We start from the raw sequence: 18,063 nt of genomic DNA on the forward strand, positions 1-18,063 counted from the left end.
TAGCCCTCTGTGAGACGGCGCTTTCCAGTCTGTTTGGGTGACTAGTCCCTGCCTCGGAAACCCACATATTTCTCTTTATTTCGGGACCCTGTCTGCAAATAAAGAGTCCGAATTAAGCGTAGATTACGTCTCAGTGGCCTCAGTGGATTATTTTGGAAGCAAGGGAGGCTATTCGATTTGAAGGGGAAATAGTTTGCTCATGGTCTTAGGTGCATAGGGCATCATACCGCTGATACCCGTCCTCTGCAAAATGTACCTAGGCTCTTGCTTGGCAAACGTACTACAAGAACCAGTTCAAAAGTTCCAGTAAAATTTACTACACTGTGCAATACCAGTCCCTTTTTTTAAAAAAAAAAATCTCTCTTTAAACGTATTTTTAAGAGGAATTTTATTTAAGAAAGATGTTCCGATGGAAATTTCTTAAGTCAAAAAAGACAATGCAAGTTTATGGCAGAAATTACTTTAAAAGTAACAAATTGCACAAAATATTAACACTGATCATACAATATCATTTCAAAGATTAACAGGCATGTGCTAAAGAAACTGTAGAGTCTAGAAATATCCCAAATATATCTAGTTTACAGATTGCTGTACAAAAAGCAGTTATAAATACTTCACAACTAGAAAAAATACACAGAACCTTTGAAATAGACTTTCCCTTACATATAAACAGTTTTTGTAGAAAAACAAAAAAAAAACCCCAATACACACCAATCCCCCTGCTCCTAGATATGTTTGAGCTAGTACTGGTTAGCACCAACATCCTTTAAAAGTATCTCACAAGTAGGAGTTGAGTTTCAATTTTTTTTTAACAGTAATTAAGACCAAATTGGGGACTACAAAAGGTAACACAATATGCTACATTCAGAAATTCATATGAAATGTTTACAGAAGAGGTGGAAGTAGAGAAACTGTGCTGCACTCAAAATTAAAGGCCAGTTTGTGTAGTTCTCATTCATACATGACTCTCATTTGCTTGAGCAGTGAATTACTTTGACCCTGATCTTTCAAATAGTTACGCACATGATTTATGAAGTCTATTCAAATGTACATGTACTAGCAGGACCAGGCCTTCTAACCTGTTCATTTTCTGACTGTGCCAAAAGTTAAAAACGTTTTGAAATAAGACACCTGTTGTGAAATTGTAAAAACTAAAATGCACACCTCCCTAGAGAACATACATGAAATTGCACTAAAAATGAAAAATAAAAGACGTTTTGTAAAAGGGAGACCAAGAAAGTTTATTACGGACAATTTGGCAGGCTCAGGTTTATAGTAACGCAGTGTTTCTACATACAGTTTTAAGACTAGAACAATTATAAATCTTTTTTTTTTATCCACTAACTTTTCTTGTTAATATTAACATCAATGCCTTTAAGTTAGTAATCTGCCATTACAGGAGCATAGCACCGATTTAAAATTTATTGCTGTCATTTATCCCTACAAATATATTTTTCCAAAATATTTACATCTATACAAATATTCATAAAAGTGCAAAATTAAGACCTTTTTTTTTTGAGGAACAGCTAGTTCTGTTCAATTTTCAGTCTCACGCATCATGATGAATGCATTCTTGCCTTTCTTATTGCTGTGTCATGACAAAAAAAGTCAGGAATACCCTGCTGTGAATACAAAGATTTAGAGTGAGAATTTTCAACAATTGTCTCTTCTCCCCCCTTTCACTTCCCACTTTCTTTCAGCTCCTTAAGTGCTCCATTCACAGCCCACTGGAAGGTGTCTTTATACATCATTAGAGCCTTGGCTGGCACAAGAGGAGAAGCTATCGTATAAAGAATCACTCAAGGATTCTAAATTGTCTACCTCGTGCCTATCTGAGCTATTTAAGGAAGCCTCTTCTTTCTTTCCATTTTCTTCCTTTTGTCCTTCAACCTCGTTCAGGCAGTTCTTCTCTTTTTCTAATAAAAGTACGTTATTGCTGTTAAATTTATTGAGAGACTCCAGGGAAATTTGAGATAATCTGTTCTGAGAATCTTCTTTTGTTTCTTCAGTTTGCTTCGATTTCTGTAATAAGTGAAGAAAGTATTAGAAATATATTTCTTACAAAAATAAAGTTATCCTACTGAACATCATTAATTGCTATCTTTCAAAGTTCACAGAGTGCAAGGAAATAGACTGTTAGATGCTTAAACCTCTATTACAATTCAGTGGAACAGTAACGTCCATTTTAGGACAAATCATATCTTTAATGATTCTGCTGAGACAAATAAGACTCCATTTGCAAAACAGTTAAGTGCCATCAACACTTTAAGTAGCAGATCCTGGAATCTGCATGTGTAAAGAATCTTTGTATCTTCGCCAGCTTCACAGTAATTTACATCTTCTCCTTTAGGAAATACTTTTTTGGGTGTATTCAAATGAGTATTCATCTATGATTAGATTTTGGAGTCTGCCAAAAAAAAAAAAAGTGCAATAGACATGTTCGGAGGAGAACATAGCATTTTCCGTAAGCTGCAGACACAAATGAAACTTGCTAAAAACAAAAAAAAAAAAAACCTCACATTTTGCCTGTGTAAGCCTATTGATTTCCATGAACCCAAAACCCTCTCTCGTAGAAAAGAAAGCAGCAAGACAGGAAATTACACTGAACTGGTCTGATCCCCACAGACCAGAATCAATCAGATATTGGCGAGGTCTACTTTGGGAAGTGTTGTAATTCTGTTTTAACACCGGACAATGTATTAGCACATTATATTAAAAACGCACAGTAGGATTATACAAGAGTAATTTTATCCCTTTGTTAGCTACTGATCTTTTCAATCAGAGATCTGACCAAGGAATAGTTGCTCAGGGAGAGGTTCAGGAAAAAAAAAACAGCCTTTCATATACAGGGTTTTCTTAAATCTGTGTGACTCCTGTTACAGATAATATTATCACAGAAATATAACATTCAGCACTCTATAGGACTCTCAGAGAGGCAAGACACAGGAATTTTGAAACAGGTTCTCAGAGTGCAAGCCATTCCTTATTTTTGGTATTACTGTTAGGTAGCAAAGACTGAATCAGTCAATTACTGTTAATCCAGTATATTATTATTATGGTTTAGATAGGAAATGAAATATTTTTTTAAGCTCATTAAAGATATAGCATGACCAGATACACTGATGGTGTGGGTCATTAAATATACAGTTGCAAAGGGTCATTAGAAATGCCTATTTAAAAATTAGAAATTGAAATGCCTATCTAATGATTGTTTATGATGTGATCTTGTCATATTTAATAAGCTAACAGTGTCTGGATTAGGCTAGTATTTGTATCAAATGTTTCAGATAAACTTAAGTGAAGCAGTTAAGAGATATTAGCCTTAGTAAATGGGACTTTTCTGTTTGGTTCATTAGTTAATGTTCAGTGCAAAACAGTTCCAGGGGATATTATGTTAGATGCTGATTTCAGATGAGAGTTAAAACTAAGGCCTTTAATATCTGTAATAACAGTATTTTCTGAAGTAAAGGAATATAACCCTTGGTAATGGGGGCAAATACGAGTTTCGGACACTTCAACAGCAATTTCCTACATTTTCAGCTTTAAAAGTTCTTTTCTTTGCCCTCATTTAAAATAGCTATTATTACTGAAACAGAAAGTTGCTTCACTTCTATGTAGGCCAGATGAGAAAATTCTCAGACATACCGTCAATAAAATACATACTAGCACTTATTGCTCTTCGGAATACTAAATCCAAAATACTCTATCCTATGAACGATTTTTCTTTGTATACATTTTTCCCACTTCACGGGGGTTTTTTGGATAAATTGAATTTGGCTGCTTAGCACAGACTTGGGTCTGCAAGAAGTCAATACTGTTGTTAGTAAAGTCTATGATAAAACTCTTATTGATTCAAATGGAGGCCAATTTCAACTCTTTGGTACAAGGAGCTAAAGAGACCTATGATGTTTGCTGTGCAGAGCAGCAAGTGAAGTATCAGGTGATGATATGAGAGCAGATGAGAGCAGAATCTCTGGCTGGCTGAAGGTTAGATTTAAGTCACAGGATAGATTGGCATGAACTCATTAGTGTACTCTAGATAAATTCAGTATCAGCAGTTTATAATATCCTACCAAACACAGTCGGGACTAAAATCTTATTTTAATCATACCCTGGTTTGTCATTTAATATAAGGCTAACGGCTAATAAAATCTACTAGAGCAAATGCAGGGAACAAAATTATTTACTAAAAGTTTTAAGTAAAATCACTGAACCAACTGAAGTTGAAGTGCAGCCCATCAGTGAAACCCACTGGCAAAAGATATACCGAGTAGTGAACGGTATGATGCAGACTCATAAGTTTTAATGCATGTAAGTGTTACTAGCGTGTAACACCTACTATTATGCATGAAGAATCAAAAGAAAAAGTAATTTCAAAAGCTATTGTAGCAATGTTTATTATTAAAATAGAGATGATATTTGTTTTCAGAAATATGTTATGGATATTTTAGAACATACAGTTGCCCTTGTTAGATACGTCTTAATGCCCACTTAAATAATTTTGTCAAAACTATTCTATTTTTTCCTTTCTTTAACACGTTACTGAAACAGTATGTAAGACAAATGTATCATGCACGTAATAATAACGCTCATACGGTCTGACAACTAACACTTGGGGTTTTTTCCACTGGATGTTGGTGTCATCTATGTGGCTGTGACATGCTGTTTCCTATACAGTCATATTCTAGGAGGCAGGGCCAAATACTGCTGATTTTATAATCAAATAAGAAAGCCGGTCATCTAGACTGGACTTCTGGGTAGGGAATATTAACATGCTAGAACTGTATTAAGATACCAGGCATGTGCAGTAAGAATTATCTTTTCTCGCAATTTCATTAGCAGTACAGTTGCACTTAAGTAATCTGTTAAATTACATCATATTTGGAATAAAAAGTCATATAGTGCCACTTGTAAATAGAAAGTTAGCACAATATTCCAGTTCTTGAAATACAGAAGTCAAGTCATTCACATCCTGAATCCCATGGGCAAAAATAAATAAAAGTTTAAGCATAATATTAATATGAGAAGATCCATAATCAACAAATCATTCTTTTTCCACTGTAACAAAATAATATACATTCCTGGAGGTGAAAGGCCATTGATAATATTTATAAACTTGGTGTCTCAGAAAGAAAGTTACCCCCCCAGTTCTTTAAATAATCTTTTATCTAGTTATTAAAGATACAATTTGGAAAAAATTACCAATGAGTATTTAGATCCATCCTTACCAAGTTTCTTAGTTTTCGTGACAGTCACAACAGTTGTCACACGAATAAAAAGGCAAAACCAAACTAACTATTATTAGAACTTGTTGATAACTTGCGTGTGTGGTTAAATTCTGTGTTTAGTTTTATTCATTTTCATCTGTTACTGACTGTAGAAAGAGAGAGACAGATGTAACAGAGAGCAGGGGTTAGGGCAAAGACGTTAGTTCTGTGCATTTCAAAGGAATTAGTTTGCTAATGCACGTTAGTGTCACACTAATGTAAATAAGTGGCTTTTCCTGCAGACGACGAACATTTGGCAGCAGGTACTGTATCCAAGAGAACTGGGTGAGATTTGGTAATAGTGTACAGAGCACCTCACCTCCAGGTCGCTGGTTCCAACCACATCTTTTCCTTGTTAGTAGTGACCAAAAAGACCAAAAAAACCCCTGTACTCTCAGGAGCCTCTCTGACTGACTGTTGCATAACACTGCTCAGTGGCTACACTTTCTGTGCAATGAACAGGTCATCTTATCACCAAACAAAAAGTACTTAGTGATTGTGTTCAGCGTGCCTAGAAGAACTAAGATGGGAAGAACAGTATGTTCTTGCTCTCAGACATGATTCTTCTGAGAAATAATGCTTAAAGCCATTTCAGCCTGAAGATGTTGACTTTGCTGCTGACTAGTCTGCACCTCTTCTATGAATAACTAGGCTGTCTGTTGCATTAAGTGTGGTTACTTACATGTCTTCATAACGATCAGCTTCGCAGAAAAGATAAAAGGATGTAGTCCCAGATTTTGGAATAAACCCAGATCAGCTCAGTGCAGGAAAGGACTGTGCCTTCACAGTGCCTTTGTAAAAGCACTGGGCCATCATCCTAGACCAGCTCAGTTTATAGCTTATTTTACCTATGCTAACCGTGTTTTCCATACAGAAAATCCCTAAGCTACTTATGCTCTAACAAGTGTTACTCGTGTATACTACACCATATTTACAGCCTCTGGGGAGGGGGAGCATTAGTTCTAGTCTCTGTGAGCAGAGGGCTTCCCACCACTGTGGAGTTTCTTAGCTAGTCAGCGTGGGATGCTGTACGCTACCTGAGAGCAGTGACTAGTTGCCAGACGAGGAGAGCCTCTATCTGACATAATACAGACGTTCATTAGGAGTCACATCGCTTCGATGTAAACTGATGAGTCATGAATCAGAATACTGTTTCCTTGTTGGCATCATCGTGAAGGGAATAACCAAAACCCAGCAGTGATAAAATAAAATCTGGCATGTCACTTCAAGCACAGCAAATGAGGAAAACAAAACTAGCCTGCAGTTACACTGCTACATTATAAATAGGTGCTATTTCTACATTTACATCAAATTAGGTCTTTTTTAAAACTTTAAAAATGACAGGCTATGTGTGGGTAGAACGCATTCCTGTGCTGTGTGATCAAGGACTAATCGCAGTTTTAACCCTTCTGAACGGCACAAAGACTTTGCAGGTCTAATGGAAAGGAACAGGGAAGGGTGGGGTAGTTAGAGGTACAAAGGACTCATGGCTGGCATGCTGAAGGAATGCAACAGCAAGTCCATTTCTTCTATACAGTAACATGCAGAAGCTCTGATTGCCTGGGAGCCAGGCTATGCTCACAGGGCATGCCAGAGCCAAGAATTAGCAATGAACCTTCCTGCAGGATAAATATATTTTCCAGTTGTCTAAGTTTAGTTACCCAGCAGTTTAAGGGGCTCAGAATCAGTTACACACAAGAATAAAATGAACTTTATTTATGTCTCTCATGCACAGGGCAATTTAGTTTTTAGATTAACACACAAGCAAAAAGGGCTTTGCTTCAAGTGAAGTATAACTGTGAAACACTGTTGGGTAAAAACAACTAAATTGCTATGAGAATTAAATATAGATCAACAAAATCAATACTTAATTGTATAACTCAAGGTCTTTCATTTCAGATCTGATCTCTAATAGGTACATAGTATGCTCCCTATTTTCTGGTTATTATTTAAAACTTTATTGTGAAGGAAAACAATTTTCTAGATTTTCACCTTTTCAAAAATTCTCTTATTACTTTGCCTGTGTATGTTCAAGGTAATCTTGATCCCACAGAGCTGCCGTTTACCAATTTAGTTCAGGCTTTTACCAATGTAGACATCCTATAGTCCTATAACTGCTTTGGATTTATGACACAATGGGTCTAACCGGGAAATGGCAGTTGCAGCCATTGCATAGGTTACTCATGTGATGTTTAGAAGGATGTTTTTAATATGCTCACAGCCTCTTCTTGTAAAACAGGTGTACTGAGATACAGAGCAGTACTCTAATCAGGGAAATACTGGTGTAATGAGAAATAACTTCCCACTGAATTCAGTAGTGTTACATTACTCGTTCCCAGATGTGTGTCTTGCGTAGAAAGGTATAAGGTGGAAATGTTTAATTTAGCTTTGAGCTCTACGGTAGTAGCTTTCTTCAGATAGCCATGGCAGAATGCAATGGTAGTCTCTCAACAGGAAGTGAACAATCTCCAGATCTCACTTAACCACACTGATGAGAACATTAGGTGGACAAGTAACGCTCTACAGTGAAAATAGTTGTACAGTCACATCCAGGAAACTACAAAGGTGAAAGCTGTAACTGCATGACCTCTGCTGTATGACAGCCGAGCTAAAAATGTAATGTTTGAACTTCTTTCACTTTAGAGTATAACCTTAAATAATAAGTTAAACTTTGCTCTCCCTCGTATGTTGTCAGAAACTTTCATCTATTTTCTAGACTGACAGTAAAATAATTTTTGAAATAATGATTCGTTTTTCTTTTTCTTGCTTGAGCAGAAATCCCATGATTATTTTGCTGTAGCAGACAATGACCTTCTCAAAGAAGCATGACCAGATTTTCAAGATAAACAATAAGTCCTAATTTCTTTTCTCGGGAAAAAAATGCATTCATATGAAGTATTTATAAGTTCATTAGTCTGTTCAGCAGTTTATGAGAAAACAATGCATACACAGGTAAATATCCACATAGGACATTATGGGTAAATATAACAATGAAAACAAAACCGAAGCTTGCCGACTGTATTTAGGAGTATAACAATCTACAAATGTATTTAATTTTTAGTGCCACAAGGAGAACGGATTTGATGGTCCTGAACTGTAAGTAAATTATCGTAAAGGAAATAAAGCTTATTAGCACAAACCGTGTATGATTCATAACTGCAGATGTGGACAAAATAGCTACTACTTAATGAATAGCTGACTGAGGAGTTGAGACTTACATTGTCTGTGGCTTGAATCCTTGTGTGGTTTGGAAGATAAAGGATATTTTTGGTGAATTGAGCCTTATGCTTTTAAAAGTGCAATTTTCATAAAAGGATATGACTATGTGCATGCACTTGACTAATGCTAAGCATACCATCTTCGCAATTCAGCAGAGTACACGATTGTTTTGTTGATATGACAGACTTTGACCTGATTAGGTATATATCAACCCTGTTTGAACTTTTGCATAATTTAATGAACCAGGAATTTCAGGTCCCAGTTTCCAAGTCCGGTAAAACTAACTTTTTACTCTGCTCAGTTACGAACCGAATGTCACAAGTAGGGCCATCTTCTCATAGTGCCCTGGAATGGCCACTGAGTGCATCCACTATGCCTAGACAAAAGTTTATTTAAAACTAAAGAAGATAATATACTTCTAAGTGGAATTACCCTGGAAAATGGTCACAATGTAATATACAGGTACTCAGTCAAGTGTGTTGAGGGGAGTTATTAAAAAGAAAAGCAATTAAACACTGCTACTTTCTCCAGAGGGTAATCAGGGCCTCATGCTGTTCGCACTGGTGGAATCACCAATTTTGCTTCTCACAGAGGGAATCTACCCACTAAAAGCAATGCTTACTGCAATCACACACTCATCACAAGGCAATAAGGAAAAAATATCCATGGTGAGAAAGGAGGCTGAAATTCAGTTTTTAGAATCTGAGGGACTGAAAATGAACAAGACATATATAGGATACACTTTACATTTCAGAGATTCTTTTAGCTTTACTCTTGGAGGGAGTTAAGTAACAAAATGGTTCTGATTTTCTAGTGATGGGGAAAAATCACAGTAAAAGAAAAATTCAGCCTGAAAGATAAGATTACTGACAAAGTTATTGAACTTGACTTAACCATTTAAAGTTCAGTACTATTCCTTGACAGGATTATGTTGAGGGCTATGTTGCCAGTGATAATCCGCTGAATGCTAGTGGAAACTATGCATTCCTAAGTAACTTTACTGTTTATTCTTCATCAGATTTTATTTTACCACACAGCATTTAAGTATACACAGGTTTGCCCTATTGTGGTGTTACTGTTATAAAAGTATGGCTGCTTGTTTCAGTAAAATCAGACTTTGTAAAAAGGGTCTACAATTTTATCATAGATTAGAAGTTTGGAGTTTTTTTTTTTTTTTAAACCAGGATGTTTACTTAGAATCGAATCAAGAAAAGGGGAAAAAAGCATAGTTCAAGATTTCTGAAATTCCACAGTGGCTCTTAAAGCAACAAATTCTATCCCACATTAGACATTAGCAAAAAAAAAAAAAAACCCTCTCAAATCCACTAAATGCAGGATCATGTTCATACAACATATAATCTCACTGACATTTGCAGTAATCGAGGTCATTTTTCTATATGGCTGAACTACTCTCAAGACTACTGTTCCTGAGTATTAACTGTGTTCTCACCTGTCTTCATCTTCCACCTTTGGCTTTTTTGAACAAGTCTATTTATTTTGGTAATTACAAAGACATTTATCCTCTCACTCGCTAGTGGTGTCTGAGTTCCTGGCCTGTAATGTCTATGTGTCAGTCACCCAGCATACTGATGGAAAATGGAATTGCACTTGGGGACTGTACTGTAAATGGTAATTGATATGTGTAATGATTTTTCACACTAGTAGTGCTTTCTTTTGAGTACTGAGCTACATTCTCTTCAGGTTAGCCTGTGAACACCCAAAGTACATCAGCTGACCTGATGGGAGAGAGATAGAAACAGCAGATAGAGAAGGAGCAACGTTAAGCAGCAGCATCAACAGCAAGTCAGCATTATAAAGACTTGTGTAGACACAATTCTCCCAGCTATGAAAATCAGCTTGTTGTATGCACTAAGGTGGATGCACTGTCTTCATGGGAGTTCAGAGAGCATCAGTGGCGGCTGGAAGATTTGCAGAGGCAGGAAAGTCCCTTCTTACAGGTTTTAAAGATGATTCATAGGAGCCATTTAAACAACAGGAGTGAGCTCTGCAGGAAATAGTTTTCTCATTTTTACCCTTTGAAGAGACAGCTGGGAAGAGACAAACAATCTTCCCAGACCTATCAGTCCACCCCTGTGTGGCTGCACATTTGGCCACTCTGGAGAGAGCCTCCATGTTGTACATGGTGCATAGGTATCACAATGAGCTCTCTTGCAAGCTCTCTCAAAGCAGAGCTACAGAGGTGATAATTTTCCACACTTGGAAGCAGATTTACAACTAGATTTTCTTCATTCTTGACAAAGTCTGAATTAACAGGCTTAAACCGCCCCCCCCCCCACATCCCTACCCCAGCAAAAGAGTTTCTTTTAGGAGCCCAAAATTCTCATTTTCCTTTCCATTCCAGCTTTTAAACAGCTCTCTACACATCAGGTTTTTTTTTTTCCTTCCTAATGAAACACAGCAAAAAACAGCACTGCCATTTCTTTCCCCTTCCGTGACCCATGGCCTCTGGAAATGGTTAATGAAGCCCACCGGCTGCGCACTCCTCTATCAAGAAGGGGATACAGCCTTCCCTGCGTGAGGGATGCGGGGCAGGGGATGCAGCTGGGCAGCTTGGGCAAGTGCAGAGGAAGAGCCTACAGCCTATGTTGCCTTGTTGCCTTCCCAGTAAATCTGCTTGAGCCTGAACTATTTGCATACTGTTTTCTGATCCTGTGCAATGGGACTGTGAAAGCTCCTTTGCAATCAGAGAAAACTGGGATAGGATAGATGCAAATAATGATGCCGGTTCTGTGACTCTACCTGCCACCTCTTCAGCTGACGTAACGATCCGCACAATTTTCAGTACTGACTCAAAGCATGATTTGCAGCATTGAAACATATGTTTAAGTTCATCCACCATCAAATCCTACATAAGAGTACATTTATTTACATGCACTTTCTAAATCCATGCAAACTATTTATCTTTGCTATAGGGCGAAATATTTTGAGGGACAGAAGCACAAAAATCAGAGCAAGAGTTTCAGATAAAGGCTGCTGAACCAAATTAAAGTAAAAGGAGAAGTCCTCTCTTGCAATTTTGAGTTTGTTTCATTATACTTAGTGGTATCAATAAAGACCCCATCGTATAAGTCAGCTAGAAAATAAATGCTATGAAGGATGTTCCATTTTATGTGGTTTGACTTTGATTAGTGATTAGTCTTGGCGGTTTAAACCGCATGGGAACAGTAATCAAGGTTTCTCTACTGCAGTTCTGTAACAACTGCAAAACACTGTTGGCTCATGTCCCATAGTATGATGGGATATTAACCTAAAATCTAATTAATCTATGAATGAATTATGGTTCTAGAAATATACAGTATTATAATCAATTTTAAGTGAGTTCCTAACAGAAGATAAGATGAAGAAAAAGCTGTAAAATTACCAGAGGTTGATAAATATTGTTTACTATGACTGATGATTTTTAGGGGGGGATAATTTTACAATCCATCAAACTTTTGTCAGTTCAAGAATCATGCTGCCAAACCTATGCAGTAAATTAATTTTTAAATTTACATATTTATTAAAAATCTTATTGAAAACAGCAGGAAGTAAGCCCTGTTTGAATAATAAAATAACTTGTTATTCCACTGGAAAGAAAACAAAAACCAAACAACCTTCTATTAAGACGATTTTATAGTAAGGCAGTAATTATAAACTGCTGCATGAATTAGTTAACCAGACAATGCATTAAATAGCCAACCAAAAATTAGTCAAGAACTAAAAAAACTGCTGGAAAATTATCAAGTAAAAAGATGCAGTTTAAAAGCTGAGAAATTCATGGCTGGTTTTCAGATTTGCTTGAGGACATTTTTTCTTAACTCACAGGCCCGTTAGGATAAAAGCCAGATTCCCTGAGAAAGCATGGAGACCTGCAGGTGTCTGTCTACAGGGATTCCCCACTCAAGGTGCTGAAGAGAAAAGGAGCTTTAGCAACGCGTTAGTGCGCTCTGCCACAGAAATGTGCTCAATGCATTGTGCTCCTGGCTCAGAAAATCATTTTGTGACTCAAGTCTACGTTTGTTCTCAGAGAATAGAAGACAGCTGCAAGAACGTGTTAATGCTGCACCCTGAACGCCTCCTACTAAAAGCCAAACAAGAACCACAGAAACATCTGTTGAAGAAGGGAATAAAAAGAGGCAACAGAAGAAGTGTGCGCTAAGATGTGGCATAACTGGTGAGGAGAGCAAGAACTACTTCCCCAGCATTTATACAAAGGAGGAAAATGAGCGCCAAAACCAGTGGCAATGGGAAGCCCAACGGTGTGACCTCAGAGACCAGCTGAGCAGAGTTCCTGGCTGTGCCTATTTGCAAGACCTCGTTTCAATGTTACTTGTAGGTTATGTTGTGACAACACTTTTCTGATACAGCTTTGACATATTAGCTCCACTGCCTTGATTCCTGTGCTGTCCGTATCCCACCGTCATGCTACTGGAACCAAAAGAGCCCTGGGGCCAGGGCTGATGTCCTCTTTGTTTCTTTCCCTGAGTCTGACCTCCATACTTCTTCCAGTTTTGCTTGATCACTACCACTGCAGGTTCTACCCATTCCATACTCTCTTCAAATGCCTACTTTTTCCAAAATGTTGTTTGACAGAAACATATAAGCCATCAAGCCTGCATCCATCAGACCTGAGAACTGTGTAATTATAACAATTGCGCTTCCTTGCTCAGCCCTCTCGCTTGTCTCATGTTAGCGTGGTGTCAGGGAGCAGGCCTTTTCATTTGATCTGTGCACCACCTAGTATATGTTTGAATATTAACGTTTGCCTGACACCGGAGAGAATCTGTGTCTTTTGGAGCATCTGACAAAGCTGTCAGTTACTAGCAGAAAGCAGTATGCCTGTGTCAGTGGTGACAATACAGAGGATAGAAACAGGCTAAGATTAGATTTAATAATTTAGTCGATGGACTAAAATGTATCTCGATGGGCAAAAATATAGATCTCAACTAATCTCATATTTACCAGACAACTCAAGGGCACGGTCCTGGGCAGTGACCCATCTGGATTAAGCTACAAGGAAATGAGAGAGACAAGACTACACAAAGGGAATAGGCAATTCATGTCATAAACAAATCCAGATTGTAGATGATATTCTTTTATCCCAGCTCTAAAGGATGATCCAAAAGAAAAATCATTGAGAACAAGCAGAGTAATGCAGGTACTAGGAAAACCACTGCTGGAGATGCCAATGAAGTTCCCACAGCCAGATTTATGAAACGTTCAGTTTGTCTCCTCATAAAATTCAAGCACTGATATATATATTCATTAATAAACATATCAAAAATGGTGTGATCTGAGGGAAATTTTAGTTTATTTATGTTTTTAGTTTTGTTTGCTTTGTCCTTTAGATACATCTGTTTCAGGTCAAGAGACCCTCTAACCTACTTAGAAGTTCAGCCAGGCCTAGAAAACGCCCCTCATCTGGGTCTGGTAGGAAGCGTTAGCGGTTGCAGACTCTTTGTGACGAACACAGTCTTGAAACAGAAATGAGTGAAAGATGAGTGTGCTGGACAGACTCTGGCCTTTCCACCTTGCCCTTCCCTAGGTACCAGCAAGGTTCAAGCTAAGCAGCTAACAGGACCTAAAAGGCTGGTTAACATTTGTGCTGAGTCCATCCAGGCTATTAAAATCCCCCTCTTAGAATATAAGGCATGTTATTTTGAACAAAGAAAGGAAGCATAGAGAAAATATATTGAGAACCACAATTGTGGGGGTCTCATCCCCCCCCCCCCCCCCCATTTTGTCTGTGAGAAATTTTATCTTTAGAGGGAATGATTGAAGCAGGAACTCAGTGTGCGGAACCAGGTGCAGTCTCCCGTTCCCACTGTAGGCTTCCCTACAGTGACAGAATAATGTGGTATTTTATGTATTGGTTTTGCTACAATTTGTGTATAAATACAGAAGTGTAAGTGATGGATAGCCAGCCACATGAGTGGATTTGCTGGACATATGTTTTAAAAGATTTATTGACCTTAGCAATAAATAAATGTTACTGCAGTATTAACCCCGCAAACTGTAGCAGATCCTAGTAATATGGAACAGGTTCCCATGCCTAAAATAAAGATTATAATACTGTTAATATAACAGGCCACTAGGAGGACTAAAATACAACTGGAATTTATGCACACACACTGTAGAGGTAATAAGCACTCATTTTTTCAATGACCAAATGTGAAATAAACAGCAAACTTGGATAAAAATACAAAATTAAACAGTGCTTAAGTTATATTAGCAAACTAATAATTTGAAAAGTTCTGTTGGAGAATGAAGAGGCATTGGATGTTCATTGGAATACAAAAAAAAAAATCTTTAAAATGTCATATTCTTCAAAGCATTAAATCATTCAGGATTCAAATAGTTGTGAAAATTAAATAAAAACTGTCCCCATGTGGGGGACACTGTAATGAGGTCTGTATGGACAGCAGCAGTCCTAAAGTCGGCATAGTTCTGCTTATGCAAAACTCACTGTAGGGTACAAATTTGCTTCTGACATTCTGAAAATGCCTTAGTGAAGGGGCTATGTGTTTGTGGTTAGCTCTTGCAGTGCAAGATCCTATCCTACGCTTGATGAGAATATTAAGTGATAATGATTATTTGCTTAGCCCTGCTATAGGGCCTTCAAAGACCTCAAAGCAGACTGCCAGCAATACTGGATTAAATCCTAAATGTAACTGGAAGCATTACTTATATTCTTTATTTTAAAATGGGGAATTTAATAGCAAGAGAGGTTTAGCAGTTTGGACAGTCAGCCAGAACATTATCCTGCTCTTCACCATCCTGCACTCTAACTACTAAGCTCTTTGTCACTATTTGAATATTTATTTTTTTCTTTGCAGCCAGAAAATTCTCCATGGAGAGACAGAGGCCTGTGTTGTTCTCCTCACTAGAGAGCATCTGAAATGTAGTTCAACATACAGGACCTGGCATCCGAACCAGTACACGTGCTAGTTAATCAAATGTTTTGCACTGACTTCAGTAGACTTTGGATCAGACTCTTAATGCATTAGAGAGATAAATTATTTAACTTACTGAGTTCCCCTAGAAACAAAATATTGAGCTGCAAACAAAGCTAACAAACACCAAATGGGATACCATCTGCTGCAACGAACAGAACATGACCAGTTCCCCCCCATGCTTGATATTCTTCCAAAATACAATCTGAAATAGGTTTGTTAAACTCCCAACTGCCTCACAAAATTGGCTTAGCACAGGTTAGCAAATGCTGATGCCATCAGCAACAGCAGGCCAGACTCTGATATATCAATTGAAGTTGTCTATGATTTTATTTCTACTGGACTGCCTTGAATAAAGGCTCTGCATACCTGTCTGCGTATCTTTAGCTATCCAGAGCCTATGGAGAAGTTTCATGGCCTATATCCTGGGGCTTATGGACACTGACTAGTTTCTGTTCCTGTACATATAGATAGTAGTTATCTATATAATGGTGCATTCATAAATCCAGATCCTTCTAGCTTTTGACTTCCAGACTCCATGCCATACATCTCTCCAGAGAACCAGGATATGGAAACAAAAGAAACCCTGCCTCCCACAGGAATGGCAGGAGCTACTTGAAACCCCGAGTCTGGAGCATTCCCTTCTTGGTATCGAAAGTTTTAGGCTGTGGTAGAGAATGAGTTTGCTCCCCAACACTTTCACAGGGACAGAAGAACATTGCTAAGCTAAATGCAGTGCATGTATCACTAGCGGGTTCCATCAACATTAGCTCCCTTTGCACTTAGAAAACGTACAAACTGAGCAACCAAGTAATCTTTATGTAATGGGAGAAAAAAAACAACAGTATTTGTCCAGTAGAACAAATCAAGAAGACAAATGCCTTCATACTTAAATTTCCTCTACAGCCGGACAGCTCATGTTCTAGTATCAGCTCTACAACTTATGAAACTACCATGAGCTAACAGGACTTCCAAACACGAGTCACTCTTTATCAGATAACAAGGCCAGCCTAGCGCTCTCCACATTACTCAGCTGGTTTAGATGGTGACGGCTGTTCTTCTGCTGCCTCTGTTTTCATTGCTGTGCTACTAATGATGGCACAGTACGGATCCCTTTTTTTTTTGCAGTCCAACTTATTTAAAGAAAAGCTGTATTACTAACAAACTCTTTAGTACTACAGCTTGTTAAAGTGGTTCTCAGCAACATGAAAAGAAAGGATGATGTTCAAATAAAAATAATAAAAACGTCTTTTAAATTATATAGATGATACGGTTTTGGCATTTTCCAGTTGTCCATCCTCTAATGATATGGAAAAAGCAATACAGAAACAGGCTTAAAAGCAGGAAGAGTCTCATTATGATATGACATTAAGTGTAAGTTTGTAGGACCACATTAAAAAATACACAGTATCTGGCCTTTCCTTTAAGTAATACAAAAATGCTTGTTGAGGTTCCACGATACCGCTCACAGAGCCAAAATACAAAAGTTGGATGCTACAGATCAAAGTCTCCCACATAAAGGGAGAATATCTAAATCAATTTTTGAACACCTACACAAACACCATGATTTTCACGGGATCCAAATATGTGAATCCGCCAGAGACATCAGCAAAAGCTGCAAATTTTTAGCACCTTTGAAAACCAGGCAGCTGAAGTGCCTAGATATGAATTTAGGTACTGCCATTAGGAAATGAAGCTTGAAAAAAACGGCCTACATTTTTCCTGATTAGGGCCTACGAGTGGGACAGTAGTTAGGCTATGCAGGGTAAGATAATTCTTGCCACAGCGATGATGAACGCTATGCCTTATGCTTACCCAGTTCTATTAATCGCTTTCGGGCACTGTCTGCAGAGCTCTTGCATTTCAAGTCTGCTTTGTGTTTTAGTATATGTTACCTGTAAGTTAGCCAACCCGGAACCTTTGCTGTGGATGCAGTGTCTTGGTGAAGTTTAGACACTTCTGTTATAAGAAATACTGTGCACCATGACTGCATGGTAAACATTTTAATTTTAAAATACTCAGCAACGTAATTTATTCATATTTAATTTCTTCATTCACGCCCATTTCTGATTTATTCCTCATCCACCTAAATCCATCCGAGGCCTTGTTTTACAGTATACTTGGCAGCGTATTCAGTTTTACAGACAGGATGTGTGCCTATGTAATAGGATGTCAGATAAATCACTTTTAAATGTTTGACTGGCAATTATTTAGATAATTCTTCAAATAATCACTTGGGGTTTTATTTACTGATAATAGCACAAGAGTAGTTAAGGGAAATTCTAAAGGCTGCAGCTCTTTAGCGTATCTAGAAGTTTCAGTGACCTCTATCAATGATCACGCAAAGAATGGAGTAATCCGGAGAAGAAGGCAATAACGGGAGCTGAGCTGTCAGGATGCGTCTCAGTGATGAATGGAGGGGAGCGCAGGCTGGGAGGACGCTGATATGTGCCACAAAAACTTGCATCACGCTTCTTAGCTTTTGTGAAAGGTTATTAAAGACATTTAAATTACACAGCTACATCTCATAAACTTCCCAAGTAATCTGTGTCACTTACTGCTGTTAAGTCTGCTAAACGCCATGTTTGCTTCTCTTACCAAATATAAATGTTGCTTTCCATTCA

The 18,063-nt window shown here is 37.9% G+C and overlaps 1 protein-coding gene across 7 annotated transcripts in view; it reads right to left on the reverse strand.

Annotated features, from left to right (window-relative positions):
- Nucleotides 1-371: 371 nt before the first annotated feature.
- The window catches only part of NCKAP5 (NCK associated protein 5), a 416,795-nt gene continuing 399,103 nt past the window's right edge, over nucleotides 372-18,063 (reverse strand). For all 7 annotated transcript variants that reach the window (XM_068949189.1, XM_068949188.1, XM_068949192.1 and 4 more), the window contains one exon: nucleotides 372-2,022. In XM_068949189.1, the coding sequence (XP_068805290.1) occupies nucleotides 1,741-2,022 (282 nt within the window). In that variant the 3' untranslated portion in view covers nucleotides 372-1,740. The remainder of the gene's footprint in view (nucleotides 2,023-18,063) is intronic.

Source organism: Struthio camelus, chromosome 6, assembly GCF_040807025.1.
Source record: "Struthio camelus isolate bStrCam1 chromosome 6, bStrCam1.hap1, whole genome shotgun sequence".
Lineage (NCBI taxonomy): Eukaryota > Metazoa > Chordata > Aves > Struthioniformes > Struthionidae > Struthio > Struthio camelus.